Consider the following 24636-nt stretch of genomic DNA (forward strand, 5'->3'; position numbering starts at 1 on the left):
GGATACCGTGGTGCAAGGGGGCGTCTGCATGGGTGTCATGAGCCAGAGCTCGCATATTAGGCAGTCGTGCGTTAAAACTGCAGTTCCGATGTCTGCGCCTTTCTTGATGCCTGGTCTGCGTCCTTCGTCGAGATACCTATGCTGGCCTAAACGATGGGCTGGGTCCATCATGCCGCGCCAGAGGTCGAAGCCCAGTCCCAGTATCGCGAGATTCTGGGTGTCTGTCTCAGCTTGACTGTTCTGATGGTCATTACGGTCAGTCTGCGGCTGGGTCTGCGGGCGCACGCTCGTCGACTGGGCACTGCGGACTATGTGATGGTGTTGAGTATGGTGAGTAGCATTCTTCATAGCAAAGAACGGATACTTTGGTAGAGGCGATCCCACTAACCTGACCCAGCTGTTCAGCGTCATCTACAGCGCGCTATGTATCTCTCGTAAGTTACTCAACAAAGGCATCAGATGAGCGCTCACATCCACAGAAAGCCGATACGGGCTAGGACTACCACTTCACCTGCGCCCGAAGGAAAACCTACCAACCTATAAAAAGGTACAGTGCTGTAACCATCCTCCATGGACCTCTATGACCTGCCATACTCATTAAGCACAGCTCAACTATGCGGGTCGACCGTTCTACCAGATCGGCATCGCCGGCTTCAAAGCCTCGCTCTGCCTCAGCTATCTACGCCTCCTCACCAAAACATCACTATCCATCTACCGGATCCTCATCTGGACGGTACTCATTCTCTCCACGTTAGGCCACATCGCCGGCGCACTGGCCCTGATCTTCAACTGTCGCCCTGTATGTTTCGCATCTCTCATCAAAAGGGGTTAGTACTGACATAGGAACAACAGGTCCAACTCGCCTGGCGAACAGACATCACAGGCACCTGCCTCCCGGTCGGAGGCACATTCTACGGGCTAGCCATCTTCACCATCATCTGCGACCTCATGATCATCTTCTTGCCGATCCCGCTCCTGCTGCGCCTGAAGATCAAACCCGCGCAGAAAGCAGGCGTCGTGTGTCTGTTCCTCCTCGGACTGTTCACGACCATCTGCTCGATCATGCGACTCACCCAGATCCACCGCGTGGCCTATGGAGACGGAAACTCCACTGCGCTGGTGCTTTGGGGGACGATCGAGTTTAACGTGGGTGTAAGTATTCAGTTTACTTTCTACGTACATGGATTTGATCCACAAAGAAAACGGCATAAAGAACAAACAAAAAAGAGCGTTATTGCATGGAAACTAATTTAACCTCCTTCTAGAACATCATCACCTGCATTCCCTACTTAGCACCGTTGTTAAAGGGGCTGGTGCGCGATTTCCGATCGAATAGCAAAGCGTACGAGAGTCAGGGCCACTATGTGTTGGAATCATGGAAGGATCCGCGATCCCAGTTGCGATCGACTGCGTCCGCACCGCCAAGGCGAACGCCCAGCGAGGAGCTAATCATGGATAGTCTGGCGCCTGGCCATGGGGGCATCGAGATGACGGTGGAGGTGCGCGTGTCGCTGGAACGTAAGGTGTCTAGGGGGGTTTAGTCTTGCATAATGGGGTTCCTTAATAGGTTCATTTGTCCGAGTGGGCTAGTATGAGTCTTTTATTTGCTCTGGAGACGGAAAGAGTAAGCACTAAGATTGCGTCGAAGCAAGGGGGGGTGAGGAGTGAGGTTGATTAAGATTCCGAGGATATCCGCGAATACGACCTCGTCCGACGGAGCATCCGCCGGTGTAAAGTTCACTGAACAGGGGGTGGGACATCCTCGAGGCATGCCAGAGAGAATTAGGGTTCGTGCGACGGTTGCGCTCAACGCCAGTGGATCTCCAGCGTTTTATCCCGAGCGGGTCAAGATGAGAAACCCAAGCATATCGGCGTGCCGTCCGTCTCGAGATTGTTTATGCTTAGCTGCTTCACCGTGTCTCAATCAAGTGGGGACGCTGTCAATGCAATCTTGGGCCGCAGCAAATGGGCTCCGAGACATTTATACACCGGCTCAACCTTAATAAACCATCGTTATACCGCGCTCCAATAGACTATGGCAGGGATCTACCTCCTTCAGGCCACATGTTCTGTTAGATAGTACCCAGCTCCACCCTTCATGTACACATCGCACCATCCGGTGAGTCTAGATTATCTCCCTACCCCCAACGCATCCAGATATCCCTCTCCCCTCTCTCCCGGCCAGGAACCGACCAGGATCGGCGGGACATCCCACTTTCCCTTCGAGAGTCAACCATGGCAGACGAACCTCTCCCCGTGCTCATCGTCGGCGCCGGCATCAGCGGCCTCATCCTAGCCCAGTACCTCAAAACCCACGGCGTCCCGTTCCAGATCTTTGAGCGCGACGAGGCGATCGACGCCCGCAGCGGCGGATGGGGTCTCACTCTGCACTGGGCATTGCCGGCCTTGCGGCAGTTGCTCCCTGAGGATATCGTCGCGCAACTGCCAGAGACATACGTTAACAAGGAAGCTGCTGCGCGCGGCGATACCGGGCGCTACCAGTTCTTCGATCTGAAGGCCGGGGAGGCGCTTTATAATGTTCCAGCTGCGGAGCGGATCCGGGTTAGTCGGGTGCGAATGCGTCAGTTATTGACGAGTGGGATTGAAGTGCAGGTGAGGTTCAGGCATCCACGGAAATAAACACAATTACAACATTCTATCAGAAGAAAACCAAACTAATATCCAACCGACAGTGGAACAAATCCCTCAAAGATATCGAATCGAGTCCAGAGTCCGTGACAGCGCATTTTGAGGACGGCTCATCATGGACAGGCCGCATCCTGCTCAGCTGCGACGGCTCGCGCTCCCTCTCCCGACAAATCCTCTATCCAGACGACCACGAAATGCAGCCTCTTCCTGTACAACTCCTGGGCGCGACAGCACTATACACGCCTGAGGAAATGAACGGCGCCCACAAGATCGACCCCTTCATCTTCCAGGGCGCCCATCCAGATACCAACGTGTATCTCTTCTTCAGCTGTACCACACCACACCATCACCCTCATCTCCATTATTTACATTTACGCAGAAACTAATGGGAAATAGTCCTCGACACCCCCAACAACTTCTCCGACAGCACAGACAAATACCACTGCCAACTCATCGTCTCCTGGGCCGAGTCAAAGGGCATCGACGTCCCAGAGTCCAACGCAGAGCGCATCGCCCTGATGAAATCTCTGACGAACAACTGGGCGGATCCGTTCCGGTCTCTGATTCACCAGGTCCCAGATGCCACGGAGGTGGTTTCGATCCGTGTCGCGGATTGGATTTTCAGTCCGCACAGGCAAAGGGATCATCCCCGTGTGGTTCTTGTGGGCGATTCGGCGCATACTATGACTATGTGTTTGTCTTTCTTTCCTCCTATTTTTCTCCTGGGCGAGTACTAACAGAAGGGATATAGTCAGAGGTGAAGGTGCCAACAACGCCATCGTGGATGTCCAGGATCTGGTGAACAGGATCGACTTTACATCTACAGAGTATGATACCACTCGCAGTATAGTTTTGTTCACTGTTGCCGTGGTGTGCTAATGAAGACGTGTAGATCCTTCACACTAGATGCCCTTCGTTCTTCCGTCGCCGCATATGAACAGGATATCTTTGTCCGTGCGGAAACATCCGTCCTGAATTCTAGACAGGCGTGTCTCGATGCGCATGATTTCGAGAAGATTCTGAATGGAAGTCCCTTGGTTTCGAAGAGGGTGCTTAAGGAGGATAAGTAGTCGAAGTGTCTTTGGAGTTGGATACGAGTCTACCTGTAGCGTATGAAGAACAAGTGTGATGAGATTATGATAGACGAGACTTTGATCGAATACAGCAATTAGCATGCTGACTTGGGTTCTCCTTGAGATAAAGTAAATGGTTTGTAACAACGATATTTACGCAAAGATGATATGTAAATAACTATCAATAGACCAGACAAAGTGCGAACAGACAGTTTGGACTCGCAGACATTTCGGTATTTTTCGTGGTTAATACCTTGTGTCTGCAGTTAGTATCCATATTGCTGATTGTGAGTAACTACGTACGATGCAGTTGGCACTACAGTTCAGATTACGTCCATCTCTACATGTTGAATAGGGAGCATGACCATTTATGCGCCGTGCCATGGTTGCGGAAGCCATCTCCAGGTGAAAGTTCCGGGATGACATCGGAGGACCCGTTCTATTAACATCACCTGGGCTTTGATCTTAGTTTGAGTATTCCCTCTCAAAAGAGTCTCTCGGCGGATAGACATGTCGTGTTGCTCTGAGAAGTGGAAGGAATAATTGCAAATACCTCCCAAAGTCAAAAACCGATGGTGCGAAATACCATGGCACGAAATGCAGCGCTTTAGGGTCAGAGGGTCAACATTAGGTTCGACATTAGGGTCACGATTAGGGTCAAAGGGTTATTCAGGCACCAAGGCACCATTCAGGCAGGAATCAGGCCAAATTAGGCAATGACGGCGGCTTACATAAGAAGACCCTAAACCACAAACGCGCCACTTCGTTTTCTTCCCTGCGCTCTTTGTTTGCGTCCCCATTTCCATCCACAGCAAGCTCATCATCCACAGCCATCGATCCCCATCGACTTGGGCAATATTGTCGTCCTAATTGGACCTGTTTTGGCCCAATATCCCGTCGTATACTTGCTGAGAGTGAGTCGGGGTGCAGTCCGCTCCGCTGACCGCCTTTGGATATGGCTCGCATTGCAACGCGCGTTGCCGGGCAGGATATCCACGCTTTGAAGGGCAGTCCGCCGAGGAGACGGTGGACGAGGAGTCAGAGTCGGGAGCTTGAGACTCATCCAGTGGAAGATGCCCCAGCTGGGAAGTCTTCTCTCAAGAGTAGCAACTTCTGGAAGGGTAAAGGGAAAATGATCGGACATGGTCAGTACTGTTTGTTTGATTCACTGTAAACGAGAAAAAAAGAGCCAAGTCCTCTTGTGTTTTTTCAATTGAGATTCACTGTATCTTTGTGTTTCTTGTTTTCCGCTTTACTGTCACCGCGGAGGATATCTGAAGTGCACTCTCTACGCTCCCACTGAATGGGAACTTACACCATCGATAGACTTGAGTGTCGTCACAGAAGAATCACCGGTCAAGGCACCCCAGAAATCAGGATTTCGTGCTCGCCATGTGATTCCTGAGTCGCCCGAGGATATGCACAACAACACGATGTCGGGCTCCACCATCATCGTCCCTGACGCAGAGACTGATCAGGAGGATGAGGACGACCAGGATGACGAGGAGGATCTGGATCCGGAGTTGATGCTCGAATCTCTTCCTGGCTTGGAACGATCCGCAAAGGATGTTCTCGACTTTCTGGTGCCCAGCTCTGCGGATCTTAAAAGTATCGTCAACATGGCCAAACGACTCTCAGATCCCAGGAACACCCAAAGCAAACGACTGACCCTCCGCAAGGCTGCCCTGAAGAACCAGCCCGGGTGGTTTGAAGGTAAGACGTATATAGACGTCACGCGAGCTAACGAGTCTCTTTCGTCCCATTTGACGAAGGATGGGGTCGAGCTGAACTGGAGCGCGGAGCCTATTCTCCATCGCGCGAACTGTGCCCGGTTTTCACTCGAGGTCCTCCTGGCTAGTAGCAATTCAACCGCCTTCAAAAAGGCCATATGGGACGTCGAAGGTCTGTTTCCGTTGCCGTTCATGCGTGATCTGGTCACTCGTCGGGGGGATGCCGTTGGGGAAAGCGCGCTTGTTAAGGACACTTTCCAGCTCGCCTTAGAGATCCGCACCCAGTTCTTGATCATACAGTTAGAGAACCATCAGCATGATCACAGCTTCGATCCGAACTTCATCTTGGAAGACGGCTTCTTCCTAGATGTGTCTGCTGACGAAGCGTTTGACAGCAGCGATGCTCCAATGCGTGGGTTCAACTTGCCAAGGCTTAACGTTGAAGGGTCTCTGCCCGATGAATTCAGAGAGGCCGCATACGATCGCTTCGAAGAAATGGTCGCCAACTTGCCGGATGAAGATGACAGCTTTGATATTGACGACCTTAAAACCACCTACCCCTGGCGGAGCTTCCTTCTGCGAGCGGCTCGATGGATTCGCAAGCGGTGCGAGGAAATTGACGAAGACTTAAGCCGCCAGCAGAGTGCAGAGTCTGCGCGCGAGGAATTTTTTGCAGATATTGACGCCAAGGACCGTCGCAGTAGCAGCGTGATAGATCGCTCTAGTTTGGCTCTGCGACGTACAGAAGAACGGAGTGAACGGGGCACGATCGCTTCTCCCGACAATCGAAGGGAGTCAGTCATGCCACCCGCGACTCCCAAAGACACGCCGAGCGCCGTTGAGTCCAAGAAACGGAGAAAATCTGGCAAACCGTGAGTTAAGACTTTTTGTAGCTCAGCAGCTGGCTAACTTTGTCAGCGCCTTTTTAAACAAATTGTCCCTTGAACGCATAGCACAAAGAAGGCTAAACCCTGTGGTTTCCGTCAAGAATTCCGAGGCGCGTAGACAATCGGATGGTGCCGCGAGACCAGCTCCAGAAACTGTCCATAAGGAATCTGCATCGCAGCTTCGGCGCCAGACCCTACCAGCATCCCGGCTATCGAGACGGACACCGTCGGACGAAGCTACCGAAGAAGCAGCCGAAGAACATTTTGAAGAGCCTGTTGAAGAACTCGCTGAAGAGCCTGCGGAAGAGTCCGTTGAAGAGCCCGTTGAAGAGCCCGTTGAAGAGCCCGTTGAAGAGCCCGTTGAAGAGCCTACTGAAGAGCCCGTTGAAGAGCCCGTTGAAGAGCCCGTTGAAGAGCCTACTGAAGAGCATATCGAGGAGCCTACTGAAGAACTGGTCGAGGAGCCCACCGAAGAACACATCGAGGAGCCAAATGAAGAGCCTGCCGAAGAACCCACTTTCCATGAATCCCCGTCACTCGTTCAGCATGACGAACACGACTTCAATGTAGACAGCGAGTCCGAACTGTTTGTCGGCGAACGCACCCAGTTAGAGAAGTCACACAGTCCCGTAATGAGAAGGACCTCACGGGAGCCTCGGTATGCCAGTCTGGGCCCAGTCCGGACCAAGCTCTTCGCACCCGAGTTACGGCTAGAGTCAACCTCTACGCAGACGCGCAGCGGGTCTCGCGCAATGCTCTCCAGTCTTGAACTGTGGAAAGCAGCCAACGGCGACGGTCCATCACAACCTAGCAAAAAGCCCGAACAGGCCTCCCGATTCATCGACCGGCAAGCAAACGCGCACCGCGTGTCTCCCATCAGCCAAGCCGATCCACCAAGCGTCGAACGGCGCCACCCCAAACAGCAGTCCAAGAAACGGCGACGCCAGGAATCAGAGGAGGATGACGAGAGCGACGGCGAGTTCAGCAACTACAGTCGGCCCGTCGACACCGCACGCAAACGGGCGGAAAAGCCCGCCCGGCCTCAGAACAAACGCCAGCGAATCGAAGCACACGACGAGTCTGCAGCCCAGCTGCTGAACGGTCTGGAAGAGACCACGCGCAGAAGCACTGTCCCTGAATCCCCTGAGGCAGCGGCTCGGAGCACTAACCCCGTCCCTGTGTCCTCTAGCGCAAGACACACGGTCACATCGACCAAGGCGCCGGTGCGATGGACGGCGTCCGAAGACAAGCGGCTGATCCGGTTAATCGAAGAGGTTGGGCTGGGCGGGCCCAAGGGCAGCGGATGGTGCAAAATCGCCAGTCAAAACGAGGCGCAGCCCGTCCGGGAGGGGGAGAGCCGCATCGAAGGGCGAAACCAAGTCCAGCTCAAGGACCGAGCGAGAAACATCAAAATCAGATATCTCAAGTATGTCTCTTTCAGTTGGATCTATGTCCGGGGAATGTAACTAACGGGCAATAGGGACCGAAAAACTCTCCCCTCGAACTTCGAGCATGTGACTATGAAAGAGAAAGACCGGGCTATGCTCGCGGCAAAGGGCATCAGCGTGTCTTAATATCCTTTTCTACTTGCACTATTCTGTATCTCCTGTTCTTCATCTGCTTCGTCTTGCAATATCCTTCGCCAGAATGATACCCCTGATGCGAGTCGCGCGTTCTTCGAGTATCGTGGTTCAGGTTAGAGCTACATTGAGTTTATTGATTTAATTTCATTGTCATGGTCATTCAATCAAGTATTTCTTCTGGTATATCGTTCAACAATATATTATGATTAAGCGAGCGGACCGGGTATCGTGTACAATCCCGCAGTAAAGAGTAAAAACACAAGTCGACCAGCGATCCCAAGATACACAATCAAGATATAAACAAACCCTCCCCCCACAATCCTATTCACAAAGTCAAACAACCCTGCAACCCAACTCCCTAAAACAACCCCCCAAGCATGAGCCCAGCCAAAACCCCACCCAACAACATCTCCCTCCCAATCCCCCTCCCAGCCGCAGCACCAGTAGCCACACTGGCAGACGGCGAAGCCACCCCACTAGTACTCACCGACGACGACGCCGAGGCAGAAGCCGTGGGCGCAGCCGTAGCAGCCGAAGTAGGCACCGCCGAAGAGGGCTGGTTCGGGTACGCCGACGCAGTCAAGATACTCTTGGGAGAGTCTGTGCCGGTGGGGGCGTTGCTGGCCGTCCGGACCATGGTGGGGTTCACGCTGAGCGAAGCCAGGGGGTCAGTGTCGCCGTCGTCGACGTCTGGCGCGGTCAGGATGCCGTTGGCTTCTGTTTCGGTTCTGGTTTCGGCGTCGGTTTCGGGGGCCGTGTAGATGGCGCGCTGAGTGCGGGATTTGGTGGTGCTGCCGATGGTGTAGGTTGCTTCGCCGCCGCCTGTGTTCTTGTCAGTTATCTTTCTTTTATGTATGTATGTATGTATGTATGTATAGATTGGGTTATGGGTGTGTTGGTTATCCATGAAGGATAATATATAGTGTTTCTTGGAATTGGGAGTAGATAGACATACAATGCTCAACGGGATACCCAGGACACCTCGTCATACATTCCGTATTCTCCACCTTGGCCTCGAGAGGAGGAAGCGTATCCCCACAGAAACACTTCCGGTCTTGGACCGCATACACAGGCTTGTTCTCTGCATGGCAGAATTGCTGGCAGAGAGCCACGGACTGGTATTCTGTCGTCGTGTGCGAGGGCGTCAGATTGCCCAGGGAATTGTAGCAGGCGGTCTTCAAGGCGAGGGCGGGCGTTGATAGAGACAGGAGCCCGAGGATCAATGCTTTTGTTCTGGTCATTTTGGATCTTGTTTTGTTTTGGTCTTGATTGAGTCTTTGGTTTGTGTGTTTTTGTGGTGGGTGAAATGAGTGAATGAATATCTGTCTGTTGTCTATATATGGTGGTTCGGCACCGGGCAGATTTAGTTGATTTTATAACCAGAAAAAAAAAGAAAAGAAAAATGAAGAATGATCGAAGATGAAACAGACAAAGAGAACGGAAAGGTTAAAGATAGTTTAAATATGCCTGTTTCTCAAAGAAGGCGAACAAACAGAAACAGAGTCAGGCAAGTCAACGGGGCAAATGGCAAATATAAAAATATCTGATCCCTTCATCCACCAGGAAAACACAAAATAAAAATAAAAGAAAAGAAAAAAAAGGTACAACCAACCCCTTGAGAAAACCCGAAGGCAAAAAAAACCCCCCCCGACACAAAATTCAGAAAATGAAACGGCAACAGAATGCCGATCGGGCAGATCGCAAAAAGCAAACCGTACACAGGACACACCAAACTCAGGTATTTTTCTCCCCTTCGACGGATGTGAAGACTGAAGACTCCCGTTCGCTCGTCGATCGACACACTGAAACCCCCGCTGGCCAGGGCGTTTCAACCAATCCCTTACTCCCGTTTCAGGGACGGTTCCATGTCGCTTAGCTGTGGTCGGGCAATTTAGCGTAGGGCCAACGGACGGCGCAGTTAGTTTCCAGAGTTCCACTCCCTTGGGCCCTCGCGGTGATGTCACGGATCGACGCACTATTGCTTTCTGAGACTGGCCACGCGAGACACTATCGATTATTGTGTTTTTTTGGCCCGGGGAGGATGCCGTCATTGGTGTGGATTCGGGTCTCTCGTCTGGGGTGTGTTTGTTTCTTGGTACCCATTGGCACCAGTAAAATCCCGCAGAGTGAGGAACGACTCCATCTGCCAGTGGACGGTGGGTAACAACGTCCAGGAGAAGGGGGGGGGGGGGGGGGGAAAGAAAGAATGTGTGGTAGCGAGAGTGTCAAGTTTGAGAAGTGAAATTGTATTGAAGATGGCAAAAATTGACTCGGGATGGAATTGACGGGGTCGGCACCTGACCACCATAACCCTTGTCCGTCCTCCATACCATCAACGACCGGTGACAATCTGGATCGGACTTCATGGAGAATTGCAAATACTTGCATGAGTCCCAAATCCATAAATGTCCTGTCTCATCCTCCTGCCACCCGAAAGAGACACCATGAGGAGACACGTCCAGTGACTCCACCCGAACATTTATAGGGTCTGGCACCCACCAATTCCAAATCAAGCCCCCCTCGAAGAATAAAGGGATGTCATACTCAGCGCAGCCCACGAGCCCATTTGATCCCTTCCGTCCTGGCCTGAAGATATTAATAACCCACAGCAAGCATACATAGTTCCCGGAGACTTCATGCTTCTAGAATGACGGGCGATGCAGGAACCCCCCTACCCCTCCTCTCATCAACCTGTGGCCCCGGTCCATGGACATGCATGATGAGACCGACTGAAAATTTTGATACATGCAAGAAACACTGGATAAATCACCAAATATAGCCAGATCCTGCTGACGCGAACGCGACCTCCTTCCCAGAAAAGGGAAGAAAAGGGTTCGCAGGTAAAACAAGCCAAGACACTGATCTCAAACACCTCCGACGCGGTCAGGTCTCCAAAGTCTGCCTGCCTCCCACGAAGTCTAGATGGAATGGCCAAGATAGAAGATAAGAAAGAAAACGACCGTCTCCAATTGCCATCTCCAAACCAAGCTTCTGTCAAGACGAGTCTAAGTCAGCATCGACCTTCCCAGTCAGGCAAAACCAGAGCCGACTAAAGGCGGGCGAATCCGCTCTATCGGCGATTGCACCATTGAGAAGCGATTGTTATCCGAGGTCCTGCACATCCAAGCGGAGAAAGAAGCGGAGTCAATCGATCACTCAATTGACCGCCGTGATAACGCTGCCATGCAATGCCAATCAGACAAGGAAATGGCGACAACGTCCAGATAAGATATATATCTCCAGAACCCCATTCTTGTCACTCCAGTACATACACCCCAACTATATATGGGCTCATTGTCTAGAACATAATATATGGAATAAATCCCCCCCTCCCCAAAAATGCACCCCAAAACGCTTCCTTGGATAGCCCTGCTATCACCGACCGTAACAGCCCTCAGCATCCCACTGCCATTCGGGCCCTCCCAGCAAGTCCTCAATCCCTGGTCGGACCAGGATATCTGCCCACTAGCACCCAAGATCTCGGCCCCAGAGGATGGCCTCCTCCCAGCGCTCAGATTCGTCGAAGATGACTCCATCCGCGCCCGTCAGGCGAATCGTCTTTCCAAAGCCGTGCAAGTGCCCACCACCGTGACGGATTACATGAAAGATCCGTATGACGAGGGATTCGCGCCGTTCGTCGAGTTCCAGGATCTTTTGAAGGAACTTTTTCCCCTGGTGTATGTCCTGATCTTACCCTAGCTTCCACCCACCACCCAACCAAACAACCAACTAATAACCGATATAGTCACAAAAAAGCCACCCTATCGCACATAAACCGCCTGGGCCTCCTCTACACCCTCCCCGGCAGCGACCCAACGCTAAAGCCCGTGCTCTTCACCGCGCACCAAGACGTGGTCCCCATCAACGACGCCAGCGACTGGACGCACCCCCCGTTCGACGGCTACTTCGACGGCACCTGGCTGTGGGGCCGCGGGGCCAGCGACTGCAAGAACGTGCTGATCGGCTTACTCTCGGTGGTGGAGGATCTGCTGAACCAGGACTGGACGCCGAATCGGACGGTGCTGCTGGCGTTTGGGTTCGACGAGGAGTCGCATGGGTTTCTGGGCGCCGGGGCAATTGCGGAGTTCCTGGAGGGAGTGTATGGGAAGGATGGAGTGGAGTTCGTGTTGGATGAGGGGGGAATGGGGCTGGAGACTCTTTCTTCTTTCTCTTCCGCTTCTGATGGAGGGGAGGAGACGGAAGACGACGGAGTGATCTACGCCCTCCCTGGCGTATCCGAGAAAGGCAGTGTCGATCTCGTCTTCACGCTCTCTGTGCCAGGCGGCCACAGTTCCGTCCCGCCAGCACACACGGGCATCGGTATCCTCTCCGAAATCATCTACACCCTGGAGAACAACGAGCTGTTCACACCCCGTCTCGACGACTCCCACCCCTCGCGCAAGAAGCTCGAATGCCAGGTGCGACACTCGCCCTCCAGCGTCGAGCCCTGGCTTGCCTCCGCGCTCCAATCAAGCGACCACGTCTCCACGGCCGAGAAACTGGCCCGCTCGCGTGGCGACCAATTCCGGTACATCCTGCAGACGTCGCAGGCCGCCGATCTCTTCCACGGCGGGGTGAAGACCAACGCATTGCCGGAGCATATTGAAGCGGTGGTGAATTACCGGGTCGCGTTGCATCAGACGCCGGAAGAGGTCATGGACCGGGCGGTGCGCATGGTCGGGCCGATTGCCGAGCGGTTCAATTTGACGTTGGCGGCGTTCCCGAAGGATAAGCAGGGCGAGGAAGGGAAGCTGAACCATCTCACCATTTCGACGCTGAGCGGGGCTTTGTCGCCGGCGCCTGTCAGTCCGACGGGCACCGGCACTGATGCCGTTTGGACGCGCTTTGCTGGCGTGACCCGATCCGTGTTTGAGTCGGTGCCCAGTCTGAAGGGGAAGACCGTCGTCGTCAGCGGCGATATCATGACGGGCAATACTGATACCAGGTTTTATTGGAATCTGTCGAGGAACATCTATCGCTGGAGTCCATCGCGGGCAGGGGGTGCGCTGAATATTCATACCGTCGATGAGAGGCTGGCTATTGATGTGCACTTGGAAGCGATGGCTTTATACTATGGTATGTCTTTCCCTCGTCTCTCTTCTATATCAAGTTCGTAGAGAGTATGATTGCTGACCTTGCCAGACCTTATCCGCGCGTTTGATGCGTGGGATACTTCGGTTGAGTCTACTTATGATCTGTGATAGAGGCCATAACCACTAGTATAAGCACAACTGAGTATATATAGCCAGCCTATATATATACTAGGATAGACGTAGCTTTGAGAATCACAGTGCCCCTGAAAAGCATCTGCTAACTACACCGGTTATGTTCAGTAACACTGTGGTATTTGCAGACATAAGAATGCTACAATGCAATGCGCTATTAACAACGGTCTCGGCCTGGCCCAATGGCCATAGTAAAAATAAATTATAACAAAGTCTGCGAGCATCTCCACTCGCGCCAGAAGTGAATAGAATCAAATATACAGGGAATGAACCCTAGTTGAGAAGTAACAATGCAAAGGCGCCACCCATGACGGGTCGCGCAATGAACGTAATACCCGCCGGATAACTATACTGGTCAGCAAAGCCCAAGCAGCCGGTCTACCGACACTTACTTTCCAGTTTGGGTATCATAAAGATCCGTAAAGGCACGGTTGGTCGGGGTCTCGTTGATCCAGGCTGCAAGCGCCTTATGGAACATGTCTCGGACGCTCTCCGGCGCAACCGCGGCTGTGAACAACTCCCAATCCGCTGGAACCCGTCAATATGCATTGGTTGGGACATGAAAAGGACATCGAGCTCACCCTTCGTGTATACATGCCGAGTATCAAGCGGTACTCCGTACTTCTCCTTCACAGTCGGATAGAAGGTGTTTTGCATGTCATAGACTGACTGAGGAACCAAGCTCAAGCCCAGTTCACGATCAGCGTACAGATTGTACAGAAGCCCTGGAGAAGGTCAGTATGGTAAAGGTACCCCTGAGCAGCGAACTGACCATGAGTCTCGTTAGCTCCGTACGACAGCGTTGTGTGCGGAGGATTGGCATTGTGAGCCACGCCTAATGTCTGCCACCTCGTGATGTAGTCCGTGGCAATGCTGGAGTGGTTAGATGCATCATCTGGGTGTCCAGTCGTATTGCTGATCACGGCCATTGCCTGGATTCCAATAATTCCCTTCAATGCTAGGTTGGTCTGGTTCCTGTACATACTATCAGCATCAACACGTATCTCGTATATGTACATCACTTACGCTAAAGAGCCAGCAAAGTCATCCGTAGAGATCTGGTCCGCGGGGTAAATAGCATCCTCCACGAGGTATGTCGTCCACTTTTTCAGGATGGGATAGTGCTGTGAGAGATAGTCGTTGTCCTTAGCCTTCTGGGCGTAGGCAAGGGCCATGATAACCATATTTCCACACTCCTCGAGTGGCATTTTCTCATCGTTGCCGTTGGGGTGGCCGGTGGCATTCGGGTAGTGGGTTCCAATATCGTGCATAGCGTATGTGTGGGGATACTTCCCGTTTTCTTGAATCTCATAGATCGGCTTCAGAAGCAGTTTGAGAAGCTCGGGATTTGTGTACAAAAAGATCGGGTGAGCGGGAAAGATGACGTCCACCGTGTTCATGTTGCCATTGGAGGAGATCTCCTTCATGAAGATATAGGGGTCCTCGGGCGTCCCACACAATTGCACTGCAGCAAAGACCTGACGGACCGTAAGTGAGGTGATCGTCAGGTAGTCCTGGCCAGCGGCAGCAATGGAATCCTTGGATACTCGGTCATCGAGATCCTTCGATAGTGCAGCCGCCGCAGCATAATCATGATGGAAGAAGTCCAACTACATAGATTGTCAGATGATACTCCAAGTCCGCAGCATAGCAGAGGTCACTCACCGCAGCAGTCGCAGTGCTGAAGTAGCTCTTCCAGAGTGAAGGCATCACGGTGGTTCCTTCAGGTTTACCACTGTACTGGATGGCACTGTCCTGCGCAAGCCCAATGGAAAATAACGTGCCTGCAGACGTCTTCACCGAGCCAAGGTCACGCGAAAAGCCAAATACGGGCCAATTGGTCGAAATTGCACGGTAGTTTTTATCATCAGAGTTGGCCAACTGTCCGTTCGTTGCGAATGCCCCTCGCACATCAACATCCGGTCCGGACTGGTAGGTCAGACCATCTCCGTCGTCTGTTGCCCAGTACCACTCGCCCCATTCTGCTTGCTCGGTGTTCTCAGAGAAAAGCAGCTGCGTTTGGCGGTAAACCTTGTGATAGGCGATGCCATCATCGGTGACACCATAGTCCCACTGCGCAATGGCGTTTCGGTCCCCGGACACCCACTCTAAGGCCTGGTTAGACGGACCGTTGCACGGTTCCAGGTCGGTTATTCTCTTGCTTACCTGCTGAAATGTCTGCGTACACCTGTATGTCATGCGCTTTGCCGTCGATCGATTCGACATCTACGTCCAGATAGGAGAACACAAGCGACTGTCTCCGGAGATCATCTGGTGTGATGGGGGAGAGGAATTTCACTTTCATCTCCACCAGATCTCCCACACGCATCGTGAACACACTCGAAGTTGAGGTGTACTCGAAGGCAGTCTGGTTCACCGTGGGAGTGTTAGGGATAGCCCCCATCCATGTGTAGGTCGAATTATCGACCCGGATCTGACCCGCCCAGCCATTTACTTGGCCGCTGCCACCAGGGACGTGGTTTAGTCAGAGTACCGTAAAGATGGGTGTCTTCAATATCTACCGTTCGGGACTACTTACAACCAGAACGTAGGCCATTGGCCGGCCAGGTATCCTCCATTACCGCCGTCCGTGCCCGCAGACAGCCATGTGCTCAAGTACGGCGACTTGACAGCCAAGGGCAGGGCGGGTGGCCTTGCAGGGGAAAAGGTCGACGCAGCTCCCACGGAAGACAGTAGGGAGGCCGCCGACAAACAAAACGAGAGGAAATGCATTATGATCCGTATCGAGGGAGGCACACCGGGCACATCCTCCTTTATGTACGTAATAATTCCAGCTTGTTTTTGAAGAACGAAAGAGCAGAATCGAGATCCGCCGGTAAACGTGTCACCGAGAATGTGAACCTGAAGAATGCTACAGGAATGCCAGACACACTTATATAGTGGGTCGAGCCTGCATACCAGGGGGCAGGGCCGACAATTCAGGAGAGAGAACTCGATCAACTATGCAAATTTAGCATACTGCGTGAGGGTCTAGAAAAGAAGTGCGGAATGGGGGCGCGCATGATGGAGACTCCCGCAATATCGCCTGACCTGTCAGTCTCTGTCGGGGAGCAACTCATGCGGCCTCGACCCGTCTGCCCGACAGGTGAAAGAGACACGGAATTCCAGGAAGAGCCCGACCATTGGACGGGAGACAAGATCGGAGATTAACAAGCAAGGGTCGACGGAGTGGGAATATGTACCTTATACTTAGCCGCTTCGGACTCGACCAGTCCTCGGCCAATACACTTCGAGGCTGCAGGCGATCTAACGAAGACAAGCCGACACTAAACCATGATAGTCCTGGCTGCCAGAGCCACCTGAGCAAACAAGGAGAGGCCCAAGAAGCGCTAGTGGCTGATGACTATGGGGTAGTCCGAGTTAGTTTCTTCGGCAGTGATCTGAGGGGGAAGCATATGACATTCGCTACCTCGGTGCGCCAGGGAGAGAGAGCGCCACAGCCATCTTATACTCCGATCAAGATCATTGCGCGATAATAATGCGGTGAGAGAGAGACATAAGGATGACCCCGATTCCAACGAGGGACTAAGAATAGATCTATTCCGGTAGCCGAACTGGATCCTGCATCGACCGGGATGGGGTCGAGAGATCTGGAGCTCAGTTTGGAGAAGTGGAAAGGACAAAAGAAACACAACCCATCATGGCCTGAGGCAGAGGCCCGTCAGTGATGCTCCCGTGCCCTAAACAGGAAAGTGATACATCGAGCTGGCATGGAGTCAATGCTTGGCAGTGGGGTCACTCTTGCCGTCGGATCAGCGAATATCAAGGGCTTCCGACATGGCTACAACACACATCTACACCATCTATTGCCGTTTGAAATAGACTTAGGTATACTATACGGTGCCTACAAAGTAGTGGTCGTCCGTCCCGTGTGACCGACAATTGTGATGCTATCAGGTGGCAAGGAGTCTATCGAGCCTGCAGTGTGACCGTGACCTCCTTTTCCCTGCAGATTTACTAGGAGTATTCCCAATCAAACTCATACACTAAATGTAAGCGGAGGGGGGAAGAACACAAGCATCACTGGTTCCACCCCACCTGATCCATCATATCTACCGCAGGAACCAACGGTGAGTCCCCGTTGGACTTCCCGCCAGTGGCTCCACGTCAGAGTCGCTTCTCATACATATCTTTAGGTGTGAATTATTATACACGATTGGTCTCGGGTATCGACATGAATCTATGATCTTCTGTCTTTGGCTGCGATAGTCGTCGAAGTCCCTGACCGCTTGATGCCTGGCAGGCAGCCTGTTATCCAAGAACAATTCAAGTGAGGTCACTGCGCTTTGGGCATCTCTTTGTGATTATCGGTGGTTGCTGTAAGAGGTTCAATCGCCATTTGGCCGATCTATGAAATTTCAAGGTCCATCCAGAGTAGTAGATATGTATATTTTTATCATGGCTGCCTGATCGTCAATTTCAAACGTGACCATATAGAAACATCCCGTGGATGAAAATGACGAACTGCAGATTTCAATGGGGCCGGGCAACAAGGCGACAAAAAACCTCCATTAACATGTAACATCCAGACGACTATTATAAGGCCATTAAATTCTCCTGATAACACAATTCATGTCACATTCGCCCCGGATTCCAATTCTTCCCCTTTTCCCCTTTTACCCTTTTCTGTTGTTTCCTTTTTTTCCTCTTGTTTTTTTTTATTATTATTTTCACCTTCCTGGCTGCCGAACCTTTGGTTCGATCCAGTGCATGCGTAACTATAACCAAAAATAATTGTCATCGAATCATCAGCACAAAATCCGTAAACTCGTCAGTCATGATTAGACTCCTCTTTAGCCCTTTTTCGACAGCACCTTGGAACTGCGCGCCAAGCCAATACAGAACTCGCCCCAGTCATCGCTGCTGCTGCTGGTCAAAACTTCCTCGGCAATGGCCTCTTCCAGTCGCTCTCCGTATCTCCGACGGAATTCGCTTTTCACCTGTTCCAGATGGCGCGGTTCCCAGTGCAATCGGACCAGACGGGAAATCAACAATTCCGATCGCTCCTTGCCCGTCCGCGATTCCCGCAGAGCCTGGTGGAGAAGGAGAGCGTCGCGCATGGGTCGGTTGATAACTCCGTTGAGTATATGCGCAAGGGTTTCGCCCTGTTTCCATCGAGTTAACCAGGATCCTCAAACAAGGAGAAAGATGAAAAAAAAAAACCCCCACTAGGAGGTCACGCAGGTTACATACCACCAGATTCTGCGACTTGGCAATCATAGCACGGGCGAAATTCCGGCCGTAGATCCGCTCATACAGGCGGAGCACCTCTCGCAAGTGGGAGTCGCTCCGGCGAACAATGATATAAATCATGGCGGTTTCGCCTCCATGTCGCGACACCAACGCCTTGTGCAGCTCTTGGACGTCCCGTTCGATTAACTCGCCATCGAGGGGCTCCCGTTCACTCTGCCGGGTGCCCTCGAGCGCCATTAACACAGCGGTTCGGAATTTGTCAGCCTTCAGTTCGGCCTTCATGCATTTCTCCAGGTTATCAAGGTACCGTGAGTCGCGGAAGCATTCTTTGATGGCACGGATCTCACTGTTGCTCCGCCCAAACAGCGACTCAATCAGCAGCTCGCGTCGGGACGTACTCGACTGGTAGTAACAGTTGGCCCAGAACGCTTCGGATTCCCACCGGCCCAATGCAGTCGCATAGCACACCTTGCCAAAGGTGCTGTTGCCCAGCTTCAGGCGAATGTGCTTGGCCAGGTTGACGCTTTTGCCGTGCAGCTTCACATGCTTCTTGTACTCCGCCCGGAGGTCCAAGATCTCCTCGCTGGCCAAATGGGGCAGCACACGGATGAGGGCCTTGCTATCGATGCTGCGGGTATGCGACAAGGCATCCTGCATGGCCATGGCATCGGGTTCGGGGTCGTAGAAAGACACTTTCTTGCGCGGTGTGCTGGGTTCTATCAGCATGACGGCTTGTTCTTGCGAACTAGGTCGCTCTGGTCGGACACGACTCCTCTCGCGCTTGGAGCGATCACTTTTTGGCTCCTTCAGTTCCCTCTCGTCCTTTGACTTCTTCCTCCGATGCTTTCGTAGCCCGCTCGAGTCGGAGCCGCCATCTAGGGGCTCGAGGTCCGACACGTCTTCATCCCGCTTGGAGGGGATGACGATCGGAGACGGCATCGGGGAGATGCTCTGGTACGTCCCCTTGTACGGCTCCAGCATCGGACTCGCCGGTCGAAGGCTGGGGTCGGGACCTGCGACCGACAGATTGTTGCCCAAGGAGACGGAGTGACTCTTCTGACGAGTGCCCGCCCGGTCGCCGGGCACGATTTCGACATACTGCTGTCCGCTTTCCGGACGACTGGTGGGGGTCTTGGAGAACTGCGGGTTGGCGGAGTATTTGACGTTCGCGTACTGCGACGGTTGACCCCTATTTGCCTCACCTGGTTTGGTGTACTGGGGTGCCGCGGTATACGACACAGGTTGCTTGGACGCGCCCTTCGAGGTATATTGAACTTTCGGATCGACCTGCGCGTACTGGAAAGTAGGCGGGTTGGCGTACGGGGTCTGCGCCGTGGCGTCGCTTGATACAGCGCGCTTATGGGTCGGAGAACTGACTGTAGGAACGTACGCATGAGGGCCCGACATTGAGACGGGGCGACCCCCCCAGGATGGATACGGATTCGACTGTGCTTCCAGGTTCGCGTACTGAGGCATCGGAAACGACGGCGCAGCGGTTGTCGCCGGCTGCGGAAATGCACCCGGCATGTATTGTTCGTCGGCTTGCGACGACGGCGGTACGAACCCGGGACGCTCACACTCTGGGATCGGCGCCCAGTCTGGTTGCGCATGAAGGTATTGACCGGGGGTTGCATAATTGAACGCGCCCGGTTTCGCGTAGCTGGGATGACCGCCTAGCGCTTCCTCGCTGGAACGTCCTGAGGTGGGCTCCTTTCCGGCGCGCCTGTCACCATTCAGCGCGCCAGACATCATGGCACCGTTGACCTGAGAGGACGAGGTTCGAGGCGTAGCCATGTACCCATAGTAGCCGCGCTCAAGTCCGCCAGGAATGTCCCCATAGGCCAGTGCGTCGTCGTCTGAATCCGAGTAGACATCATCCGGGGGAGCATCGTAACGAACCGGACGAAGGTTGGGGGACCGTGAGGGGTCGTTGTGGTCGCGGAGATACGTATAGTGGCCCGGATCGGCGCCAGAGGGTAGATGGCTGGCGCTGGTCCGATAACCACGGCTCCTTGATCTCGCTCGCAGGTATTCGTCTGTCGGTTCGGAAGACAGATACGTATTCCCCAGGGCGGAAGCGCGCGAACTCGAGCGCTGTCGCGATCTGGAACGGCCACGCGACCGTGGGTCGTCGGGCTGGAGAGACATGGATGACAAGCGACAGGGACCAGCGATCGCGGCAAGGGACCAACCTAAAAGTTCAGGAATAATCCAACACCCCGCGCGATGTCAAGCTTCAAAGTAGTGCTTTTTGCGACCAGTAGGGTCAGGCACGATATCAGAACCACCGGAAAAATTCAAACTAGCGAGGATAACGGGAGAGATGGATTGTTCCCCGAGGAATAATGTGTGGGCAATGGAAGGGGAACACAGCACGGAAAGGAGGAGAGCGCGATCGAAGCGCCAGTCACCAGGCACACTCCACTACTACTACCACCTTCGAATTTAGTTTGTTGTGGCCGAGGCTGATGGACATAATCTGAGCTACCGTGACTAGTTCAGTAGGGATCATCGGGGGGGGTTGTTCGTATGTTCGTATCGCAGTTCAGGTGAAATGGCAATCGAAGGGTCTCATGGCGTGGCCTCCTCGCACGCGACAGGAACGAGGGGAAAGGAAACGGAAAGAAAAGAAAAGGAAAAGAAAAAGCAAAGATGCAGCTCATGGCCATTGGATTGTGGATAGACGAGCTGTCGAATCCTCGTCCTGGACCGGAACGAATCAAGGCTGACCGCCTCTTGGAGCCGCACCAGCGCTACTGCATCCGATGAAGCTGACGGGCGGTCGCATCTCACGAATGACAGCGTCTCAGTGGGAGGAACCCCCCAGTGACGAGGAATCGGACTACTACTAGTAGTAGTAAACCTCCCCCACTTCCAGTCAGCTGTGCGGTGAGTCTGACTGCTGGAGTTGCCGCTCAATTCCCGCCGGTGATTGGCCCTCGGGGCTCCCGCTGACGGGCGGATCCATTCTGCATACAATGTACTAGTACGGACTCGGAGTAAATACACGACATCAAGGTTATATACTACTAGTAGTACTACTGCGCAGTACGGAGTACTCACATACATAACTGCAAAGCTAGATGAGGTGATCTTTTACAACTCACCTTGGCGCACCATGTTGGTTATCTCAACCGATTGATGGCCGCTTCGCAACGATATAGAAATATATCTCGAACTGGTGATAATATATATATATATTGTTCTAGTAAAGTTAGCGATACGAAGAACATGGGTTCAAAACAAAACTTTTGTCGACTATAATACATTCCTTTAGATATTCGCCCATAGAATGCACCTGCCTCTACATAAACCGGTCTAAACTGGGGATGGGATAGCCCCATCACTGGTTTAAGGGCAGACCGATGAATCCCCGGGGAGGATAGGCAACGTGATGTAGTTTTCGTGCCCTTCCCCAGAACCGAAATCAGCTGACGTACCGATCGACTGGTGAGTTAAGCTGGAACAACCCAGCACCCTCCGCATCGGTTGATGCGACCTCGAACATCAACCCCACCCGCCGGCCGGGACTACGAGATTTGTTGGCCACAATTCAACGTCGCATTCATAGATGACACCGTTTTCAACGGGCACCACACCTGAAGAACGGTATTCCTGTCTGGGGAGATAGTCCCGATGACCTGGGCCTGGTGAACACCGGTCTAGCCAACAAAAGGCACGACCTGTCGGATTGTGGATTTCCTGTCTGATTCACAGGAAACGGTGCATCAGTCTATTACACTGGATTATATATTGTTGTGCTGGAAGGGGAGTTGTCTTGACCTTCAACGATGGGATAACGAGAAGGAGCAGTGGGCCCGGTTGCGGTATATGGGAGCCTGAAGACGAAACCCGTTTCTCTGACAATATACCGCACGACCTGACCCGTCGCTCTATGCTATGATGATACCGGATCGAAATGTGATACGTTCAGAAAACCAAGTATTTCTAAGAGTGGTGCATTTAGTTGTCCTCTGACTGAATGGATGTATCCTAACTAGAACTACAACAAGCACGACTAACACGAGGGTTCAAGCATTTTCGGAAGGGGACCGTAGCAGGCATCATGGCTTCAATTTCAACGACGCAAAGCTCAACTCAGCTTTTCTCGCAAGCGCAGACTGGGGCCTGGCACAAACTCGAGCCCTTCATTCAGGTTCCCCTTCCTGGCGAAGCGAATATCCTTACCATAGTGATCGCGCGGCTGCCAGGGACCGCGATCGGCCGCGCGAGGCAGAGCACGGGCACCGGCATTAACGTATGTTGACTTGAGTTGCAGCAGGGGGCGGTCTTGGAAATTCTGGGCATCCGGGGCGTGGACACGCGGGACGGCAGCGACGAGCTTGCGCGACTCGAGCATCTTGAGAATGCGGGTGATACACTGCGCGATGGCGTCGGCACCCAGGGTCCACGACGCGTTGGTGTATCCGATCACGAAGGCCGCGTTGGGAAGGTCCTGCAACATCACTCCGTTCCACAGGTACTTGGATCCGATGTCGATGGGCTGCTGGTCCACACGGAGCGTGATGCCGCCACCGATCTGCAGCTTCAGCCCAGTTGCGGTGACGATGATGTCCGCGTCCAGCGTCATGCCCCCAGTGAGGGTGATACCCTTCTTCGTGACGGTCTTGATGGTGTCGGTGCGGACATCTGCCTTTCCACTACGTAGGCAAGCAAAGAAGTCGCCATTAGGACAGACACACATTCGCTGGTCCCAGGGCTTGTAGTGAGGCTTGAAATGAGGGTCGTAGGAGATGTGGCCGGGGAGTTCCTTTTCTAAGTCGCGCTTGAGGATCCAGGTCGCAAAGGTGGGGAAGCGCTGGCAGAAGAGGAAGAACATCCGCTGCCGTAGGATCCAGATAGCTCGTTGTAATCCGTGATAAATGCCCGACGGTAGGAGGTATGATAGTCTGCCATTGGCTTTGTGGTTGGGGACTGAATAAACATAGGTCGGACTACGCTGGAGCATTGTGACATGCGCCGCCTTCTCTGCCATATTCGGGAGAAGCGTGATCGCGGTAGCGCCACTGCCGATGATTATAACCTTCTTGTCCTTGTAGTCGAGGTCCTCGGGCCAGAATTGCGGGTGCACCACTTGGCCCTGGAAGTTATCCAGACCGGGGATCTTGGCCTGCAGGGGCTGCTTGTAGTCGTAGTAGCCGGTACCGAAAATCACGAAGCGTGCAGTGATGGTCTTGGGCGCCCCGTGCGCGTCAACGGCCAGTGACCAGGTGTTGTTGGCGGTGCACCAGTCCGCAGATGACACATGGTGCTGGAACAAGATGTGCTTGTCGATACCATACTTCTCGGCAGTGGTGTGCATGTATTCCTTGATCGCAAAGCCTTCCGCGATGGGGTGGTTGTGGTTCCAGGGATTGAAAGCGAAGCCGAAAGTATATAGGTCTGAGTCCGAGCGAATGCCGGGGTAGCGGAACAGGTCCCAGGTACCACCCAGGTCTTCGCGAGCTTCCAAGATCGCATAGCTGAAGTTGGGCAGCTGGTCTTGGATGCGATAGGCGGCGTTGATGCCGGAGATGCCTGCGCCAACGATAATCACGTCAAAGCACGACTCTGGCTGCACCGGTGTGTGACTGCTCATGTTGAACTAAGATGGAGAGAAGGAGTATGGTGAGCACGAGATTCGGGGCACAACGTTTCTTTAAAAAGAGCTCATACGCCTCGGTCTCAACGCTAGGGTGACGGTTATCGACTCACGGTGCATACGCCATAGGACCAGGTCCATGTGACCTCTTTCATGCGGTAGATGGGATTCGTCCTCGTCTTAAGTGCCGAAGATATGCTATACCATGCCGAGTCGAGCGTGCTGGGTTGTATGGCTTCAGTCCATTCCCTAGCCGCTCTCCATATGCAGCCAACGGAGTCTCCACATTCCCAGAACAGCTCGGCATCACCCAAAGGAAAGAGGGGCCAATGGTTTCGCAACCGATCTGGATCAATGGAAGACAGAACACGACGAACCGGGGGTCTTGGGATGGCCGGTCGGTACTGCTCGGCAGTCGTCGGTTGTCATTCCAACGCACATAGGTTCTCTAAAATTCGACTAGATTTCGACCTCCGCATCTCATCTAGCCATAGAGGAAGGTGCATCTTGCATAAAATATGGTGAAATTGGATAATAATATTAATGAATATGCACCTTGCTTACTTTTGTTAGCAATATGTCGTTTTGGAGCCCGGGCTGACTGGGATCGTTGTCTCGTTAGAGGGGCCAACTTTTATTTGCCCTAAGGGGTGATCAACCGTAATGTAGCCAC

The 24636-nt window shown here is 53.1% G+C and overlaps 8 protein-coding genes across 8 annotated transcripts; 4 read left to right on the forward strand and 4 right to left on the reverse strand.

Annotated features, from left to right (window-relative positions):
• Positions 1 to 153: 153 nt before the first annotated feature.
• Positions 154 to 1541, forward strand: ABOM_003331 (uncharacterized protein; the record flags this gene model as incomplete). The annotated part of the gene is made up of 6 exons (XM_022530461.1): positions 154 to 330; positions 398 to 434; positions 480 to 547; positions 608 to 799; positions 853 to 1152; positions 1266 to 1541. 6 exons carry the CDS (start codon positions 154 to 156, stop codon positions 1539 to 1541), a joined length of 1050 nt encoding a protein of 349 aa, XP_022391567.1.
• A 694-nt stretch (positions 1542 to 2235) lies between these two features.
• On the forward strand, positions 2236 to 3719 carry ABOM_003332 (FAD-dependent oxidoreductase; the record flags this gene model as incomplete). Its single annotated transcript, XM_022530462.1, has 5 exons — positions 2236 to 2613; positions 2694 to 2979; positions 3046 to 3342; positions 3401 to 3476; positions 3542 to 3719. The coding sequence occupies 5 exons, from the start codon at positions 2236 to 2238 to the stop codon at positions 3717 to 3719; spliced, it is 1215 nt and encodes a 404-aa protein (XP_022391568.1).
• A 958-nt stretch (positions 3720 to 4677) lies between these two features.
• Positions 4678 to 7913, forward strand: ABOM_003333 (SANT/Myb-like DNA-binding domain-containing protein; the record flags this gene model as incomplete). Its single annotated transcript, XM_022530463.1, has 4 exons — positions 4678 to 4867; positions 5049 to 6324; positions 6371 to 7765; positions 7820 to 7913. The coding sequence occupies 4 exons, from the start codon at positions 4678 to 4680 to the stop codon at positions 7911 to 7913; spliced, it is 2955 nt and encodes a 984-aa protein (XP_022391569.1).
• A 367-nt stretch (positions 7914 to 8280) lies between these two features.
• ABOM_003334 (WSC domain-containing protein) lies at positions 8281 to 9163 on the reverse strand (the record flags this gene model as incomplete). Its single annotated transcript, XM_022530464.1, has 2 exons — positions 8281 to 8744; positions 8878 to 9163. 2 exons carry the CDS (start codon positions 9161 to 9163, stop codon positions 8281 to 8283), a joined length of 750 nt encoding a protein of 249 aa, XP_022391570.1.
• Positions 9164 to 11261: 2098 nt separating this feature from the next.
• On the forward strand, positions 11262 to 13123 carry cps1 (Gly-Xaa carboxypeptidase; the record flags this gene model as incomplete). The annotated part of the gene is made up of 3 exons (XM_022530465.1): positions 11262 to 11599; positions 11668 to 12998; positions 13065 to 13123. The coding sequence occupies 3 exons, from the start codon at positions 11262 to 11264 to the stop codon at positions 13121 to 13123; spliced, it is 1728 nt and encodes a 575-aa protein (XP_022391571.1).
• Positions 13124 to 13420: 297 nt separating this feature from the next.
• Positions 13421 to 15880, reverse strand: gta1 (glutaminase GtaA; the record flags this gene model as incomplete). Its single annotated transcript, XM_022530466.1, has 8 exons — positions 13421 to 13493; positions 13540 to 13675; positions 13729 to 13872; positions 13920 to 14122; positions 14174 to 14757; positions 14813 to 15255; positions 15314 to 15609; positions 15687 to 15880. 8 exons carry the CDS (start codon positions 15878 to 15880, stop codon positions 13421 to 13423), a joined length of 2073 nt encoding a protein of 690 aa, XP_022391572.1.
• A 2081-nt stretch (positions 15881 to 17961) lies between these two features.
• anxc4 (annexin ANXC4) lies at positions 17962 to 20509 on the reverse strand (the record flags this gene model as incomplete). Its single annotated transcript, XM_022530467.1, has 2 exons — positions 17962 to 18273; positions 18362 to 20509. The coding sequence occupies 2 exons, from the start codon at positions 20507 to 20509 to the stop codon at positions 17962 to 17964; spliced, it is 2460 nt and encodes an 819-aa protein (XP_022391573.1).
• A 1945-nt stretch (positions 20510 to 22454) lies between these two features.
• On the reverse strand, positions 22455 to 23960 carry ABOM_003338 (flavin-containing monooxygenase; the record flags this gene model as incomplete). Its single annotated transcript, XM_022530468.1, has 1 exon — positions 22455 to 23960. One exon carries the CDS (start codon positions 23958 to 23960, stop codon positions 22455 to 22457), a length of 1506 nt encoding a protein of 501 aa, XP_022391574.1.
• Positions 23961 to 24636: the final 676 nt, after the last annotated feature.

This window comes from Aspergillus bombycis (assembly GCF_001792695.1).
Source record: "Aspergillus bombycis strain NRRL26010 chromosome Unknown contig00020, whole genome shotgun sequence".
In the NCBI taxonomy this organism is placed as follows: domain Eukaryota; kingdom Fungi; phylum Ascomycota; class Eurotiomycetes; order Eurotiales; family Aspergillaceae; genus Aspergillus; species Aspergillus bombycis.